This window comes from Telopea speciosissima, chromosome 10 (genome assembly GCF_018873765.1).
Source record: "Telopea speciosissima isolate NSW1024214 ecotype Mountain lineage chromosome 10, Tspe_v1, whole genome shotgun sequence".
Taxonomy (NCBI): Eukaryota; Viridiplantae; Streptophyta; class Magnoliopsida; order Proteales; family Proteaceae; genus Telopea; species Telopea speciosissima.
In genome coordinates this window covers 15230527-15249694 of record NC_057925.1, presented here as the reverse complement: position 1 = coordinate 15249694, position 19168 = coordinate 15230527, and the positions used below count along the sequence as shown (strand labels likewise).

General features: G+C 38.9%; 1 protein-coding gene across 1 annotated transcript; it reads left to right on the top strand.

Annotated features, from left to right (window-relative positions):
• The first annotated feature begins 10084 nt into the window (after nucleotides 1-10084).
• On the top strand, nucleotides 10085-12839 carry LOC122643155 (probable auxin efflux carrier component 1b). Its single transcript, XM_043836799.1, has 6 exons — nucleotides 10085-11346; nucleotides 11716-11986; nucleotides 12080-12165; nucleotides 12265-12422; nucleotides 12526-12602; nucleotides 12736-12839. The coding sequence occupies exons 1-6, from the start codon at nucleotides 10182-10184 to the stop codon at nucleotides 12800-12802; spliced, it is 1824 nt and encodes a 607-aa protein (XP_043692734.1). The 5' UTR covers nucleotides 10085-10181; the 3' UTR covers nucleotides 12803-12839.
• Nucleotides 12840-19168: the final 6329 nt, after the last annotated feature.

Sequence of the window (19168 nt, the reverse complement as noted above, 5' to 3'; positions counted from 1 at the left end):
AAAGGGGTTCTCATGCAGTGTGTGTGTGTGCACGAGAGTGGTACAAGAAGCGGTTATCATCTGATCTCAGAGTACTTAATATGAAGTGCCTTACCTTTCCGAGGGTAAAGACACGACAGGGAGTACCCTCGTCGTCTGATTTCACTTTGAGCACTATGCATGATGCGGTTAGTGCACACAAGAGTTAGCCACACACATATATTATTGTTATTTTATTTCACCTTTTTTTTATATTATTTTTTTTTTATTTTACACAAAAAAAACTTGGAGAGAATATTCTGGCATTTGTCGGTAGCATCTATTTTAGAAAGTTTGACCTCGAGTGGATGTTAGTCCACTCTACTTCCCCAGTGAAGTCGCCACTGTAAGTACCGTTGTCCTCGCAGTGGACGACGTTTTCGCAGCCTTATTGGCGACAGGGATACTGATATGGACTAATATGGGTAACATTGTCAATGTATAAGATTGATGTTAGGGGATTGGGATCATACATCAAAATGTACTAAAATAATGTGAAGTCACCACCTAGGGTTAGGGCCTAGGACCCATTAAATGTAGCCCTATTTGTTGTGAACAGAATCGGGCTACGTGACTCCATATGGCCTGACCAAAGATTTGGGTAAGGGGTCAAGTTACGAGTGTGGGAAGGTGTTAGGCACCCACCTCGCCCGACCGAAATCAGTCTCTCTGTAATAGATGCTACAAAATGATGAATATTCTCTCTCTTTTATTACCGGGGAAGTATTACATATACTACATTATAAAATGCATTAAATCTACAAAATGTGTATTAAAACGAAGATATTCAAAAGGACTACATTGGATCGATAAAAAAGAATGCAGTAATTATACCTGTACGAATGTATTCCCTTAGCTCAAGGGAGACAGATGAATGGACCGACGCTGATTCCTCTTTGGGCAAAATAACGGCTCTTTCAAATAGTTTGATAATAAAGAAATAGATAGGATGATGTCTGTAATGGGGGGATTTCACTTGTTATCCGTGCACTGACAGGTGACAAGTTCTAAAAGCGGGATCACTCCATACTTGGATGGGAAATCAAAGGATCTACCCACACCAAAGAGGGTTCACTCACTCACACTCTCCCAAGAGAGAAAAGGGCAAAAGAGGATGAAAATGAGACAAAACAAGCCCTGGAGGGTCTCCTTACTCAAGAAAAACTTGTTTTTGAGGGGAGGTGGGCCCTCCTATTTATAGGGGAGGGGGACCCCCAAGCTGGGCCAGATAAGTCCTCCACGGTGCTGTGGGGGACTTTTCCACGGCACCGTGGGTGACGTCAGTAGGTTGATGTCACACCCCTTCGCGGGGCCGTGGAAAAAGTACAGTGGTGCCATAGGGGGGTCCCCACAGTGCCATGGGAATGTCCACGGTGTCGTGGGTGCGCAGTGTTAATTTTTCTTGATTTTGGGCCTAAAATGGGCCTATTTTGGGTTCAAAACGGTTTTGGGCTTATAGGTAAGGAGTTTTGGGGTCCAGAAAGAGGGAAGATGTGTCGCCCATTGTCCATGTCCCATTGTCATCATCGCTGGAGGGGGTGACAAAATCCAGTGTCTACAAACCTCAATTATCATAAGGGACTTGCGCCGATAGAAGCCATCATGACCACCCAGTGGCAGACCCCGATAGCCATCACTACCCCTGTCCTGGCCTCTCCCACCTCCACAGAGCATAGGTGCTTAGGCTATCCAACACCTAAACCCCTGTTGGCAAGGGTCGTAGCATAGGGTACAATAAATCCTAACCACAGATATACTACATGCATTTTTATCGTCCCGAGAGGTATTCCGGGTGCATCAATATCCCATTCCATCTGGTACCCGGGTACCAGCACGGCATGAGGCATACAGACCAGGATGACAAGCACGTAATTATCATATTTATAAGAATCACGGGGTTCCAGTACCAGCGTAACCGGCACCGTAACCCAATATCGCAATATAAAACATCATGCTCATATCTCATCAAATCATATACACATGTTTCATATGCAAAATGCAACATGGCAAGAATGAACATAAACACGAAAATCAATATATATATATATATATATATTCCAACTAATGCATCCCTATAAATATATTTATCAATCCCAATCATCACCCAAAGCCCACTCACAGATTGTTTGATTGTTGTTTGGTGAAGTTTGGTCAAGTCCACGCAACCCCGTATATAATCCAATGTCTGAGAATGCGTGAAAATAATGTTAGAAGTGTATAGATGGGTTCCACAAAAGATCCCAAAAAAAGAATATGATTTGGGCCAAGACAGCAGGAACGGATGAAGGAACGGAACCAGACAGGTGAATCCGATCGTGCATCCGCTTAGGCCATGCCTAGAAAATTATATGGAACAGACTCACAGGCGGATGCGGAACGTGAGTCCGCTCGTAGATCTGTTCCAACCCTGAGACACGCCTGAGAACAATTTAGGATTCTGGGTTTTGGGCGGATTCATCTTAGGTGGGTCCGCTCATAACTCCGCTCCGTAGGAAAGCCATAATAGGCTGAGCGGACTAACAAACGGATACACGACAGTGGATTTGGTCGTTCGTCCGCTGCTCCTCTTTTGAACAATAGAGAAGAGCATCACCTCCAGCCCTTCATTTATGGATCCAATAGGGTTTTAGGGTAGAGAAGGTGAGCTCAGACTTTCGTTGGAGGTCTACCACACGAAGCCCAACAAGAATTGCTTAGGGTTTTATGAATTTGGATCCATCTCCTAGGTTCCTTGCAAACCAAAGCTAGGTTTAGGATGTTTGAACAGCATAAGATCATTCAAAAGCCATAAATGCCTTAAAGAGAGAAATAGAGGCTAAAAAGGGAGGAATCAATGAGGTTCCAAGAGTTCTCAAGAGAACCCCCATGCTTGGAATTGATTCTCATAGGATTTTCAAACCTAGAAATGGAAGAGAGGAAGAGGTAGGTGAGGTCATTACCTCAAGGTTGAGTCAATCGATGTCCTCTACCTCCACAGCCTCTCAAGCCCCTTCTTCTCCAAGCCTTCAATGCTCCCTCAGCTCCACGGTTTGGGTAGGTGGAGAAGTAATGAGGTTTGAGGGTTAAGTTTTGATATTAAAACAAGTCTCCCTCCTAGGATTTGTTTGGCCTGAAGCTTATTGACCCAAAACTCATTAAAAAGGCTTACTTAGCCAATGGGTCCACCCAAGGGCAACCCATAACCTAAGGAAAGACAAGGGTGAAGCCACCCGCATCCAAGAGATAGAACTAGAGTGTTCGAAGTACGAGGTGTGGGTCCCACACAAGGAAAATACATAAAACCCAAAGACAGCACGGGCAGACTAACGAACGGATGCAGTGCTGATGAGTCCGCTCGTGCATCCACTGCTGTTGTAAGGGTAGAAACACAAGGGAAAAGGGTCGGGCTTTGACCCACGCTTCGGGGTCGACTAGAGTAAGACTCAGTATTGTTTACAAGATTAAATCTTACCCCTGGATCGTCACGACATGCCCTTCGTGATCCCAAACAACTTCCCGATCGCAATACTAAGCTCATCTCCAAAGGACGTATCTAACTACGGGGACACAGGGTAAGCCTTTCGATACTCCTCACTTTGCAGACTCGTGTTGGGAGGATCATCGACGGAATCACCATCGACAAATCTTCCCCATTGCCGGTTAAGGAACCTCTCTTCCACGGGCAGGCCCGTGATGTGGTCAACAATCTTGTGACTAGGTTTGACCACAAGTGAAAATAACTCGCCAGCGTACACGATAGCAGAATTTGCACGTCACATGAGAGAAAACATTATTAAATAATAATTCCGGACGCGGGTGTAGCACATAGTGGGTGCTAGCTTATGGTACACCGACGATGAGCCCAACATTTTCCCTAAAAAAAATTATATAAAGGCAGCCAAGGCTACCATTATTGTGAAACATAACAAAGAGTTATGAGCGGCAGCATGAAGAAGATAAGGAAGAACTAATATTGAAACATTTCTCTTCCCATTACTTTTGAGAGCAGATTAGGTCCTTTTACGAGGATTGTCCTTAAGAGGTCGGATCCATCCACATGGAATCCAGAGGACCCATAGAGGGGGCAATGGACTCCATATGGGTGGATCTGAGCTCAGCTCTTACTGAACTCTAGGTGTAACTCTAATTTTAAAAAAAAATCAGAAACTATTTATGTAATTTATGACCTATTTCAATTTCGATTTAAAGCCTATTTATGTTTCAATTTAAGGCCTATTTTAATTTTGATTTATGATCTACTTTTGCTTCGACTTGCGATTTATTTATATGTCTATTTATGTCAGAAACAATTTATGTCAATGCTCCTATTTATGCTTTTGTTTATGCATATTTAATAATCAATTTATGGTTGTTTATGATTCTATTTATGATATTTTCTATTTTTGATTTACTTTCTATGAATCTAGGAAGTTAATTATGATAGAAATACGTAGAAATTCATAGTATTTCATCTTATATGCTAGGGGTGTCAATGGGTTGGGTTGGAATATCTCAACCCAGGCCCAGCCTTGTCGGGCTTGGTTGGCCTTGATTGACCTTGGTAGCCACTCTATATTGCCATTTGGATGAGAGAGAGAGAGAACAAATGTATATTAAAAAAAAAAAAGTAAAAAAGATAGACTGGATGGTGGTGTGATTAAAAAAAGGGTGTGGGTGGTATGATTAAATAAAGGTATTGGTGAAAATGATATTTTATATGTTAATTTAGTAATATATATTGTATATAGTAGTAATAATATATTTATTGTATACCTAGGGTCAAGTTGGGTTGGGCCGGGCTCAACCCAAGATCTCAGCCCAAGCCTAGTCCAGCCCAACATCGGGCCTGAAATTCCCAGCCCAAGCCTGCCTGTGGGCTGAAATGCTTAGCCCAAGCTCTGTACGGATTCAAGGCGGGCTTGGGATTGCCGTGTTTTATTGACACCCCTATTATATGTCATATTTGGAACACTTTATGATGTATGAATGACAATAGGTCAAATTACACTGAAAGTGTACTCATCCTTAAATTTTAGATGAGGGGCATTAATGATCATGCAATTCAGTTGAATTGAAGTATCCAAAAGTACACATTCTTCTTAGTTATATTGGTTATGTAAGTTAACCCTAGACATAACTGTATCACATATTTAATTTAAATAAAAACTTTAGGGTATTATGATGATGATCATTATGTGACAATTAGGATAGAATGAGAATATCTAAGAAGATACATTCTTGATTAACTGTATTTATCTGTATGTAATAGTATATGGCGAAGATAGGATGAGAATATCCAAATGCATACATTTTGCTTGATCATTATGATGTCATGAATATCTTGCTCTAAAGGTGACTTCCAACACCCATTAAATGAACCACTAGCATGTTATTGTTTTGCCAACCGAATGATAGATTGTAATGATGCAATAAGTTACTTTACAAAATTTATTATTCTATTATTATTGAAACTCAAAGCATACTATCTCATAAGCTTGTATGATTTGCTCCTCTTCAGGTGATCATCACCTATTACTATTTCAAATAACGTGCCCCTATTGACTGTCTCAAACAACACTCATTGGCACAAGCAACTTACGTAATACCTTCCCGCCATGTATCATGACTTTGCATTACACAATGAAAAGTCAGTTGATCTCACTGATCAACGTTTAAATCGCCGTTATCTCTTATACATAAAGATATGGATCTCAAAGACCATCAAAGGGTCTATTCCAATTTCTGATGTTGTAAAGCTATATCTAACAACATTGAGAATCATTTTGCCTTAGCAAATAAATCCATATCTGAGACTCTGTTGGCCCAATTGGTGACAATGAAATATAATTGAATTGGTGGCATAGGGGACTACATTAATGAGATAACACATATAGTCACAAGTAGCAACCCTTGAATTTACATTAATGTACCCTTCCTTGTTCAATCATTCCGACATTACTTCCTCAGAAATATGGACCTTCCAAGATCTACTATAACACAAATAAAGAGAAGTGGACTTTGAATGAACTTCGAAGCATGTGTTTAAGAGAAAACAAGACTGGATGAGGAAGGGGGTCAAGTGGTCAATTTTATATCAAACTAGACCAAGAGAAAGAGAGAAAATTCTAAGAAGAACAACACATACAAGAAGAAAGCTAACAATCCACAAAATGATGATAAGGAAAAGAAACCTAACAAATTGAAGTGCTTCTTCTGTAAGAAGGTCGGATATCTTTAGAAAGATTTTCAGAAACGTAAGGCTTGATTCAAAAAGAAAAGTAATGATTCTATCTTTGTATGTTTTTAACCAATCTTGTCGATATTCCTTGTAATACTTGGTAGATTAATTTTAGTGATGTTCACATTTCAAATTCCATGCAAGGATTTTTTACAATTCGGAGTCCAAACCAAAGTGAGACCGTTGTCTACATGAGACATCGGATGGAGTATGAAGTTTGAGTGATCAACACTTATAGACTCATTATGGACACCGGATTTCAGTAGACCTTATCTAGACTTGACAATGAATAGTTTAATTTTAACTTTGGTAATATGGTTGTTAAAGTTAAAGACAACAATCTAGTTTGTACTAGATACTTTGATGATGGTTTTTATAAACTTAATTTAGATTCCAATTTTGAAAAATTCTTTCTTACCCTACATGTGAATGTTGAACCAAAGCGTAAATCCAACAATAATGATTTATCAACCTTATAGCATAGACGAATATGTCACATTTCTAGACATAGAATTGAGAGATTAGTGAAGAATGAAATATTTCCAAATCTGAACTTTATCGATTTCACTACTTGTATGGATTACATTACATTAAAAATAGGTAATCTAAAACAAATAAGCTAGTTTATATAAGGACTGATGTACTTCTAAAACTGGTATATGCCGATGTACACAATGCTTTGAATGCTTTTGAAGTATTCTGTGTTGAGGTCAAGAATAAGTTAGGCAGAAAGATCACAATCGTGAGATTTGATAAAGGAGATGAATGCTATAGTAGACATACATACCTATGGCAAAGTGTAGGACCATTTGCTCGATTTCTCAAGTCAAAGGATATAACCCCTCAATATACAACGCCTGGTTGAGAAAGATGCAATCATACACTTATAGAAATGATATGTAATATGATGAGCAACTCGTTGTTGCATGAATTTCTATGGAGTGAGGTATTAAAGGCGTCCGTGTATATCTTGAACCGTGTTCCTAGTAAGTTGGCTCCTAAAACTCCATTTGAGTTGTAGATTAAAAGGAAACCGAGTTTGGAACATTTTCACGTATGGGACTATCCAACCGAAAAAAAATATACAACTCACATGAAAAAAACCTTGACCTTATAACCATAAGTTGTTATTTTATTGATTATTGTCAATGGTCAAAGGGCTTCAAATTTTATACACCCTCACATTGTACCAAAATCATGGAAACACGAACTGTTAGATTCTTAGAGGATAACAACATTAATGAGCATGAGAAACAACGTAATGTAGTATTTGAGGAACACTGAATTTCTCTTTTGATGGCTATATATCTTGATAACATTGTTGTTCCAAAGATAATTGTTGGTAATAATCATATGGAGTAATAAATTACAGAAGGTGCACCACTCCATGAAGAAGTTGTCATAGAGAATACTATGAATGTACCTCAATCAGAAATTCAAGGAGACCTCAAAGATTTAAGAGGTCAACCATTTCGGATGATTATATAGTATATCTCTTAGAATTATAGTTTGATATAGGAATCAAGAATGACCCAATGAAATTTTCACATATCATAAATGATAGTGATTGTCTTAAATAGTTAGATGCCTTGAAAGATAAGATAAAATCCACGAATGATAAATGATGTCTAGGATCTCGTTGAATTGCCTACAGGCTTTAAGGTTAAATGCGATTTGAAAGATAATGTTGAAAGACATAAAGCCTGATTAGTTGCAAAATGGTTCACTTAGAAAGAAGACATTGATTACCATGAGACATTCTCTCCTATGTCTAGGAGGATTCTCTTCGAATCATTTTGGCTTTAGTGATTCACCAAATGGATGTGAAAATCATATTATTGAATGAGAATTTAAATAAGAAAGTCTACATGAACCAACCTGAGGGCTTTAGTGAACAAGGACAGAAAAAACTATAATGCAGACTTAAGAAAGTCATAAACAAACTTAAACAAGTTTGAGACAATGATATATCATGTTCAACCATATTATTGTATCTTTTGAATTTGTTGAGAATACTTTTGATAAGTATATATATCTAAAACTTAGTGGGGCAAGCTTATATTTTTTTGGTCCTATATCTAAGATAATATTTTACATGTTAGTAATGATCTTGGTCTATTAAGTGATACAAAATCGTTTCTCTTTAAGAATTTTAAAATGTAGGATATGAGTTTATCTTCTTTTGTTATCGACATAGAAATATATGGTGATAGATTTTGTCAGTTTGGGCATGGCGAGTAAAAACCTATATTATTAAAGGTGTCATTGTCAAATATATATTTCGAGTATCAATGTGAAATGACAATATTTACTTTAATTGAAAAAAAAATTATATAAAATACTAAAGGAACAAAAATTTAAAAAATACTTAAAAGAACAAAAGAAATAAGAGTACAAATGACTTGACACCTAAGGGTGTCAATAAGAAAATCCCATCAATATATGACATTAAATCATTACAACTATATGTACTGCCATTTTAAAATCAAATCATGTAAGGTTTTCAAGTCTATAACAATAATAAAACCCCAACATATTCAACACTCCCATGTTCAAGAAATTACATTGTCAGACAACAATCCAAGCATTTAATTCTTGGAATTAAAAAATGTTGGGTGTAGCTCTAGCTCATCTCAAAAGTCAAGAAAACAAATTTCCAAATTCCCTTAATACACCTATTCAAGGCAAACAATGAAATAGCTAACCCAGATTAGACTATGTGTGCATCCAAAACTCCCCATAACTTCATCCAATATTCCTACAAGGAGAGAGAGAGAGAGAACCCACGTACATGTGTATTCCAATGGAAACACATTAAGTGTAGGCATAGCAAAACATTAATTTCCTTTTTCCTTGGACCAAACCCCCAAATATAAAAACGAACAAAAGTTGAGAATCATAGACCTCTCTGCCTTGCCCTTTTCGGCTTTTCTTTTCCTTTCTTCCTTTTGATAATTGATACTGTTGGGTCTTTTCCTCTGAGACTTGCTTTTCATTGCCTTGAGTCTTGAGATGAGATCCTCGTTCAAGTGTGGGTGGGGACTGGGGAGAGTATTTTTAACATCTATCTTTTTCATCTAAATAGCATTTCAAAAGATCTCGGCTTTTACACTTTGTCTGCCATTAAAGACCCATAAGTATAACTCTTTTCCTCTCACAGTCACAGGTCCTACAACTCTACTATTCTCTTTTCCTGGTTTTTAGTACGTCTTTGATTCTTTCTTTACATTTCCTTCTGAAAGTAGCCGGGAAATCAGTTCACTGGTGGTTTTCCCGGCCGTTTGGTGGCCTCCTTTATTACTACCTCCTTTTTTTGAGCTTATATATTCTCATTTTTCAGTTTTTCATCTCCCACTCTCTCTCTCTTCCTGGGCTGATATGTGCGTTTTCTTTAGTGGATGCTGCACTTCATGTCTTTTTTCCTACTTGGGTTCTCACCGAAAACCCTGCTCTTCACGGCATTACCTGAGTGACCTCGCTTGTACGTACAGTGCCCATTCTGATCTACTGTTCTAGCTAAACTCGATCCCAGAGACCTAGATTAGAGCAATTAAAATCTGGGTTCTGCATTTTACTGCTTTTCCTCACCTGGGTATTCATTTATTTGCATTAGAAATGATGACTGTAAGAACAGAGCGTGTTGAACCTGTTACGTTGTACTATTCTACCTAAGCTTTTTTTTTTTTGGGTAATTGGGGAGCTTTACATATATATTTGATAGAAGGGGGGATCGAACCGGGGAGGGGATAGGATACCAGCCAAGAGACTCGAACTCGAGACCTCTTGGTGAGCATGGGCATGAAGCGCACCACGGCTAACCAACTAAGCTAAGCAGTTGTTGGTTTCTACCTAAGCTCGGTCAGAACGCGGAAGCTAGAGCCGATAAAATCTGGGTTCTGTGTTTTACTTCATTTCCTCAGTTGGGTCATCTTTTGTTTTGTTGACAATGATCAACGGAACCGACCTTTATCACGTTCTCACTGCGGTTGTACCGCTCTATGTTGCCATGATTCTTGCTTATGGTTCAGTGAAATGGTGGAAAATCTTTAGCCCTGATCAGTGTTCTGGTATCAATCGTTTTGTTGCTCTCTTTGCCGTTCCTTTGCTCTCCTTTCACTTCATCTCCACTAACAATCCCTATACCATGAACTTACGCCTCATAGCCGCTGATACCCTTCAGAAGATCATAGTTTTAGTGGTTCTCGCCATATGGTCTCGAACCAGCTCCAGAGGTTCTTTAGAATGGTCCATAACGCTTTTCTCACTCTCCACACTTCCAAATACCCTTGTCATGGGAATCCCTCTCTTGAAGGGAATGTATGGAGACTCCTCAGGGACTTTAATGGTTCAAATCGTCGTTCTCCAGTGCATAATTTGGTATACTTTGATGCTTTTCTTGTTTGAATACAGAGGAGCTAGGCTTCTCATTGTTGAACAGTTCCCTGACACTGCTGGTTCCATTATTTCCTTCCGGGTTGACTCGGATATCATCTCCTTAGATGGGAAAGAGCCTCTGCAAACCGAAGCAGAGGTTGGTGAGGATGGAAAGCTTCATGTCACTGTAAGGAAATCCACGAGCTCTCGATCCGAGATCTTTTCACGGCGGTCTCATGGGCCAAACTCTGGTGTTTCTTTAACTCCTCGGCCATCAAATTTGACGAATGCTGAGATTTATTCTCTGCAATCTTCGAGGAATCCAACGCCGAGGGGATCCAGCTTCAACCACACTGATTTGTATTCAATGGTTAATGGGAGGAATACTAGCAATGTCAGCCCAAGACAATCCAATTTTGGTAATCTGGGTTTTGATGAGGAGAATGGAATGAGTGGATTCACCAATCCAAACAGAGCAAATGGGATCTTTTCGCAGGGGAATTCTGTTGCTGGAGGTGGGTATCCGGCGCCAACGAGTGCCGGAATATTCTCTCCGGTTGCAGGACCTGGAGCTAAGAAGAAGCCCAATGGGATTGATGGAGGCAAGGATCTTCACATGTTTGTCTGGAGCTCTAGTGCTTCTCCTGTCTCTGAAGGTGGCATTCATGTCTTTAGAGGAGGGGAGTTTGGGAATGAACATAATGGGGTACCTCATCCTGTTGACACCCACCCAAAAGGTTAGAAACATTTGAAATCTCAATTGGGTTTTTGGGTTTTGCCACCCACATTGTTTGTTTCCTGTGCTGTATAAATCTTTGCTTGATTAATGATTACGCAGAGATAACTCAGATTTTTCTCTCTGATGCAACTGTCTTTGTCTTGTTTTGATCTGTTTTTTAGGGAGGAACCTTTTGTTTGTTTGTTTGTTTTCATCAATTTGTCCTTGAAATGGGTTTCTCTTTTGTGGACCTTGTGAACAGATTTCCATTATCTTTTGGTGTGATTTGTTGTGCTTGTCTCCTTGGCATTGACTTCTTGTTTTGTTGATCCTTTCACATTGTCAAATAAATAATCTTTTTCTTTATTTGATGGTTTGATCATTATAGAATATGAAGAGTTTGGAAGAGATGAGTTCAGCTTTGGGAACAGGCAGATTAATGGGGGTGAGGGAGATGGGCCTAGCTTGTCCAAGCTGGGGTCAAGCTCTACAGCTGAGCTCCACCCCAAGAGTGGAGGAGCTAATGGTGGCTCAAAGTTGATGCCGCCTGCAAGTGTCATGACCAGACTCATTCTGATCATGGTTTGGAGGAAACTCATCAGGAATCCAAATACATACTCCAGCCTCATAGGTCTTACTTGGTCTCTTGTCTCTTTCAGGTCTGCAAATCCTATTATCTCTTCTTGTTGTAAGTCATAACCCATTTCTATTACAGTGAATTAATGCCTCACTGATGATGGCTTGTTTTGTAGGTGGGGTATTGAGATGCCTACCATAATTGATGGTTCGATTAAGATCCTATCAAATGCTGGGCTTGGAATGGCCATGTTCAGTCTTGGTAAGTTTTGATTACAGTAGGAGTAGATGGTTAAGACTCTTCTCAAGGTTTTCAAACTGCTTATAACTGATATGCTCTGATCATTTTGTGATGTTACAGGTTTGTTCATGGCTCTACAGCCAAAGATTATTGCCTGTGGGAATTCTGTTGCCTCCTTTGCCATGGCTGTTCGATTCCTTACTGGTCCAGCAGTAATGGCAGCGGCTTCGATTGCTGTTGGAATTCGTGGTGTGCTCTTGCACATTGCTATTGTTCAGGTAAAGGAGACCTTAAACTACTGGTTCTATAAATGTGTTTTTAAGTTTAAACATAATTTTCACAATGAGAAGCAAATCTCAATCACTTTTTCAAATCTTTCAGGCCGCACTTCCACAAGGAATTGTCCCCTTTGTCTTTGCCAAGGAATACAATGTGCATCCAGACATTTTAAGCACTGGGTTGGTATCTTATATTCTTATATCTTACATACTAAAACCCTTTCCAGCTAATGAAGTCTTTAAGAATTAAGTCTATTGGGCAGCAAATTGTTTAGTGTCATAATCCTTGTTTTGCTGTGTTTTTTTTCTACAGGGTTATATTTGGCATGTTAATAGCTCTTCCCATCACACTAGTTTATTACATCTTACTGGGGCTTTGAAGCTGAAGGAGAGGAGAGGAGAGAGCTACCCAGGAAAGAGAAAGACTATACTGTGAAGTTTCACCCTTTTTGAGGGTTATTTTTTGCTTCTCTGACTGAACAGCTGAGATAAGATGTTCAAAAGTAGTTAGGGGTAGAATCTTTGATGGACCCCTTGGCTTTCTTCCAAAGTGCAAAAGACTGCAGGGTGGGGGGTGGAGAGAGGGACATGACCGTTAGGAGTAGAATTTTTTGAATCTGTCCTTTTTCTTTTTGTTGGTCGGTTTTAACTTTCTAATGTTTGTTCACTTGTTCCTTTTTAATATTTTTGTTTCCTTTTTGAAAAGTGAAGCTTGATGGTAGGTTTGGGATTTGATGTTAGCATTTGGTTGGTGGGAAAAAAAGGTTAAAACTGGAAATTTAGAGATTCAGTCTATCTTTCACCTGGTTCTTCTCATATTTTATCACCTTTTGGCAAAAAGGTTTTGGGCTCTCCATGTGGGGGAAGTTGTGATTGATGTTAGATTGGAATCATCTACCTCTCACCTAAGTTTTGAACCCATTGGATGCCAATCTAATGGCTAAACTAACATTGAGTTGCATATGGATTGTGTCCAAATGCTTGATTTATGTTAAGGAGCATCATCAGGGATGGGATTTCTACCTTTCATGGGGGGCAAGGTGGTTATCCTGCGAGATTTTCCAAAAAGAAACTTAGGTGATAGTAGGCTGCTTAATAGGCCTGGATTAAATTTATTGGGGAACATAGAGTTGGAAGTTGGGACAACTAAATTGAGGCCTAGCCCACAACCAGTGAAGGAAGGGGATTTGCCTACAACTGCTGAGCACAGTTGGTTAATGTGTTGCTTGTTGAAACAGTGACAGCTAGGTATGTCTAGACTCTCAAGTTCTGCCATGCGAACAAATGATGTTAATTTTAATTGTTAGATATAGAAGATTTGGTTTAGATTAGTCACATGTCAAATTTTAAAATCTAAATCAATCAAATTTCTCCTTTTTGTATCGACACATCTCCTGTGTCTGAGTATGTACACACGTGTGATAATACCCAGAGTCTAGACATTACTGTGCATTTTCCAACTCAAAGCTAGAACAAATGATTAAGATTAAAAAACTTGTAAAAATTAATCGTTGAAATTTATTTTATGATTTTTTGAAAATATCATCTTGTTACGTGGATAACTATCCATTTTTTATTTTTTGTTTATTTCTAACAACTATTTTAAAAAATATTTCATGTAAAGTGGCATAGGAAACCCTCGCGGGTTTAGAAAATCCTTGTCCAAATATCTTCACAAAGAATTAAACTCCCTAGCATCCCAAAAGCCTCCGGGAAGATGGGGTATCACAATGAATAACAAATATTTATATTGTCATTAAATAAGAATTAGGGAAGTCGTTCTCTGCATGGGATGCAGGGATCAACCCGCATGTGCCAGCCAATGAAAGCGTTTGTGATAGTACAATGGGTGGCAGAATTTTTGTCATATATAGGGGCATGGCGGTCATTTTGTCATCCACTGTGATATAAAAGTAGGGACTAAGTTTCCCTTCACCCAAAGAATGGTTCATCCACTATCCTAGAGTTCACAAACCCCTACTAGGGTTTTAGTATGTTCCCAAATATCCTCTTGATACCCTTTCTCATCCTGCATTGAATGGGATCCCCATTTACCATAGGTAAAGAGAAACTCAGTCCTAACGGCAGAGCCCCCTTTTTTTGAATAAATAAGATAACTTATGCTAGGACATTGTTTATAAGCGAAATAGATGATTCACCATCAAGACATTTCTCTTGTGCATTTTGTTATTTTTTGAAGGGAGGGGGTTATTTGAGCCCGACCATTATCACCTCCAATTCTGACAAGTGTGTCCAGGCAGTGGGTAAGTGATCATTTCAGCTCCCATGTGAGGGATTGGAGGGAATTGGAGGAGATAAAAATCAGAGCCTATTGGAACCCACCAATAGGGACAGGTGGAGAGTGTAAGAGATAGAGAGAAGATCTGCTACTGTAGCCTCCACCAGCAACTCATATATATTTTTTATTTTTTTTAAAATTTGGTTTGAATTTTGAACCATCTCTTACTCACTTATAGGTTGACATATAAAGTTCATCAATGAGATGGATGCATGGTCTTCTGTCAAATCACCTCCACATGGCAGGTCTTGAATGATCATCTTACATGTACATGATTCTTTAAAATTGAGGAAGAAAAATGGCAGTAATATGCGACCTTTATCCTCTGAGGTTCGCTGACCATTATGGTTGTGCGGTTCCTCTCATAGGGAGGTTGAAATGATTATTCCACCCCCTGATCGAACACATTGCTCGGGTGGGTGGGTCTACCCCCCTTTTATTAGAAGCATTAAGAAACCGTACCAGGCAGGGGAACCTTAAGTGATAAAAATTCCAACTGTAGAAGAAAAATAATTATTAAATACTTTTGAGGTTTAAATAACTTCAAAGGAAAATAAAGTTTATATGTTTTCCTCTCACAGTCTCCTTTCTGCATACCTTAATTTTCTTTCTCTCTCTTAATTAAGTATACTATTTTGCAACCCATTATTGACTTGACGTGTAAATAGTATAAATTCTTTTCCTTATTTTAATAAAGAATAAATTACACGTCACCCTTGACTTTCAAAAGAAATCTAGATTATCCTATGATTTTTGAAAAAACTCAAATCAACCCTTCTACATTAACGATGTTAGTCTGCTGTTAGTTATTGGTGTGAAAGAACTATTTAACTCTTGTACTAAAATATTGAAATTAAATTTATAATACTATCCTTCCTTCATCTTCAACATTGGTCAAGGGTAGTTTAAGGATTTAAATTTATTTAACTGACTGACATCATCACTTAACGATATAAAATTAACGATAAAAATAAATTTATCATATTAAGGTCTAAACCAAGGGGTGATTTGAGTTTTTTAAAAAATCAGGAAGTGATCTGAGTTTCATTTGAAAACCAGGGGGACATGTAATTTACCCTTTAATAAATTTCTTGTGCTATTTCTTTTTCCCATAGGGCTATAGTGAGAAGGGATTTAGCAAAACAAGAAGAATAAAAAAAAGGGGGAAAAAAATGATGACTAATTGATCATTTGCTAAAGTAAGAGAAAAATTTAAGCATCCATTCAGTCTAAGTAAGTGGGTGATTGAAATGATGAAACTGTACTTCTAGATGATCTACCACCATGCGCATCTCATGTGCCTTTTAGGTCCATGTCCCCTCACAGCTATGAGTCATAATTTACTAGTGTAGGCTTTCTTTCCTAGAGTACTAGATTTAAGGGTGTTGGAACTTGGAAATTCTATCTATACATTTTTGTTTTTAGGTTTTTATAATCTTTTTTTAGTCTTAGTGGGTGGGTGGTCACATTTTGAAGGGTTTGTTTAACTAAAGACTTGTGTTTTTTCAAATAACTCAATTGAAAGGAAAAGTTTGCTGCCAACACTTCTTATATAAACAGCAGACACAAGGACAAAGGGAAGCCTAAACAAATTTATCTGCTCATTATAACACCCAACTTATTACCTAACAATGTCTCTCTCAACAGCAAAGAATACTATTTTTTTATTTTGTAACAACTTTTTTTTCTTTTTCTCTTTTAATCTATTTGTAAAAGAATGCCTTTTAGAGCACAAATGCAGGACTAGATTTATCATAAAAATAGATTCACCCCTTGACTAGAACCCTTTTAATGGTGAGGAGGAGATGGTGGTGGTGGTGGTGGTGGTGGTAGTAGTAGTGATAGTACTTAGGATAGCTTATTTGTTATTGATGCTACTAAGAATATTTTTGTAAATTTTTTTTGATGAAAAGATGTTACTAAGAAGTTGAACTTGTGTTTGTTTGGCAATATTTGTAGATTTCTTCATTTAAATTGAGGAAAATATGTATTGAAAGATGAGAAAAGAATCGCCACTATGCTAAGAGTACTACTTCTCTCTTGTTAGATCTCACAATGGCAGTGAATGAGATCCCCTATCTGTTCATATACTTGATAGAACCTCCACTAAAAAGATCAATCTTTTGCGATGAAAATCTAACACCTTTTACATGAGAGAGAGAGAGAGAGAGATTCACCTATTTTATCTCACTCATGATAACATTTAAACTAAATCGCTTTTAAACTAGTTAAAAGTAATTTCAATATCAATCCGTAAGAGTTTTTTTTTTATTTTTTGGTAAAATCAATCCATAATAGTTGAATAAGTGAATTTGCATTTTAGATATCATAATTTCAGTCCCCATTAATAACCATTAAGTAATATACAAGATCAGGGTCCAAATTAATTCGAGTCTAAAATATTCTCTAACTTTCTTTGGTCAGGGCCCAACCTAGAAAGGAAACTACATTACATTGCCTGACTTTTCATTTGTAGGCCAAAGGAGGAGGGAGAATTGGGTTGAATCGCGTTAGGGATATGAATATAACATGCATCTTGAAACAAATTTGGTGGTTGCTTTCCCAAAAGGAGTCTCTATGGGTGAGATGGGTGAACCATGTATACTTAGAGGGGGTATCTATTTAGATAGTAAAGTCTAACTAGCACTGGTCCTAGATGTGGAGGAAGATTCTTAAGTACCGCGCGTGATCGTGTTCATCCGTTTATTTTTTACATTCTTAAGTATTATACTTATGACATCTAGATGACATTCTTGTTCTTTGATATGGGGACTATGTAAGGTATGTTGTTGGTTCAGATAGGTATGTCTTGGTGCAATCTATTCTTAGACACGAATTTTGGTCCCCTAGGCCTTTTACTTCAGTGTGTTAAGAAAACAACGTTTAGAAGTGGTGATTTGCAGAAGAAAATGAAAATAAGAAAGCACACAACGCACAATACAAGGGATTTACGTGGTTCACCCCCAAGATGGGAAGCTACGTCCACGGCCGAGCAACAGAATAACTTTCACTATCTTTGAAATATTATAAAACTCTCACTTACAACCCTCCTAGAGAAAAAAACAAGATATAGAGAAGTCCTAACCCAGAAAGTATAGAATTGCCCTTAGAACCCAAAAATGTCCAGGGGTGACATATCCGCTTTTAAGGCCATCCGAGATCGTTTCGAGGCCGAAATGACCCTCTGAAAATCCTCTGAACCACTTTCTGGATCGAAATCAGGTTTCACTAATAACACAGTGGACCTCCTACTATTGTGGGGCCAATTGGACAACATTAGTATGCAGAGAGAGTTTGTGCCGGACTCAATTAGGTGGACAACCAAGCCCTCTAGGCTTTTCCTTACAAGGTCGGCTTGGTATATTCTGAGGGCTCATCCACAAGTGGTTATTTGATTTTAGATTCGCATTCCTCACCGGTGTTTCATGACTTGGAGATATTTGTTGGATGCCCTTCCCACCAAAGATCAACTCCCAAGGACAACCATTCAGGTTGTTCCATTTTATTGTTTATGTTGGGTTGGGATGGAGAGCAAGGACCACCTTTTCTTTGACTGCCCTTTCACTTCTCAGGTGTAGGGGGATATCCTTAGGTTGTGCTCCCCCTTCTCGGAGTCCTAGGAGGAGTGTTTTGTTGATAGCACAAAGGGTGAGGAGGACATCTAAGGGAGACTCTATTGATTGCATTGCCAAGTTTGCTTTTAGTAGTACTATTAGTCAATTACTCGTATTTGGAAGGAAAGGAATTTTCAGATTTATTTTTTGAACAAAACCCGCACTAGATTGGCAATCACCAAAGACATATGTATTGAGGTAGAAAGACCCGCTGTAGAGCCGTCACTCCAAAATTAGAGATGAGGTGTCCACCCCATATGATTTTCTAGACCTTAGTTGCGAGATTCTTTTGTATTTTCCTACTGACTTTGTGCTATTGATAGGGTTTTCTCTTCAGGCATGTCCCAAGTGTGGGTTGGCTGTTGGGCCCCTCCATGGTCTCCTTAGACGTATCCATGAGAGGCTTATAGGGTCCCCTTGATGTGTTTGTATGTATATATTCTTTGGGAAAGGGTGGGCACGCCCACTTTGTGTCTGTCTCTCTCCCACCTCCATTGAAAGGACCACCCTACCCCTCTCATCTCATGCCGTCCATTGTTCAGGCCACTCGCATACCTGGAGCGGGCGGTGTGCCCACCTTGTGTCTGTCTCCCTTCCACCCCATTGAATGGGCCACTCTATCCCTCCCATCCCATCCATTGGTCTAGGCCCCCCATACCTGGAGCGGGCAGCGTGCACACCTTGTGTCTGTCTCCCTCCCACCCCGGGCGGCGTGCCCACCTTGTGTCTGTCTCCCTCCCACCGCATTGAATGGGCCACTATATCCCTCCCATCCCATCCATTGGTCTAGGCCTCCCATACCTGGAGTGGGCAGCGTGCAGACCTTGTGTCTG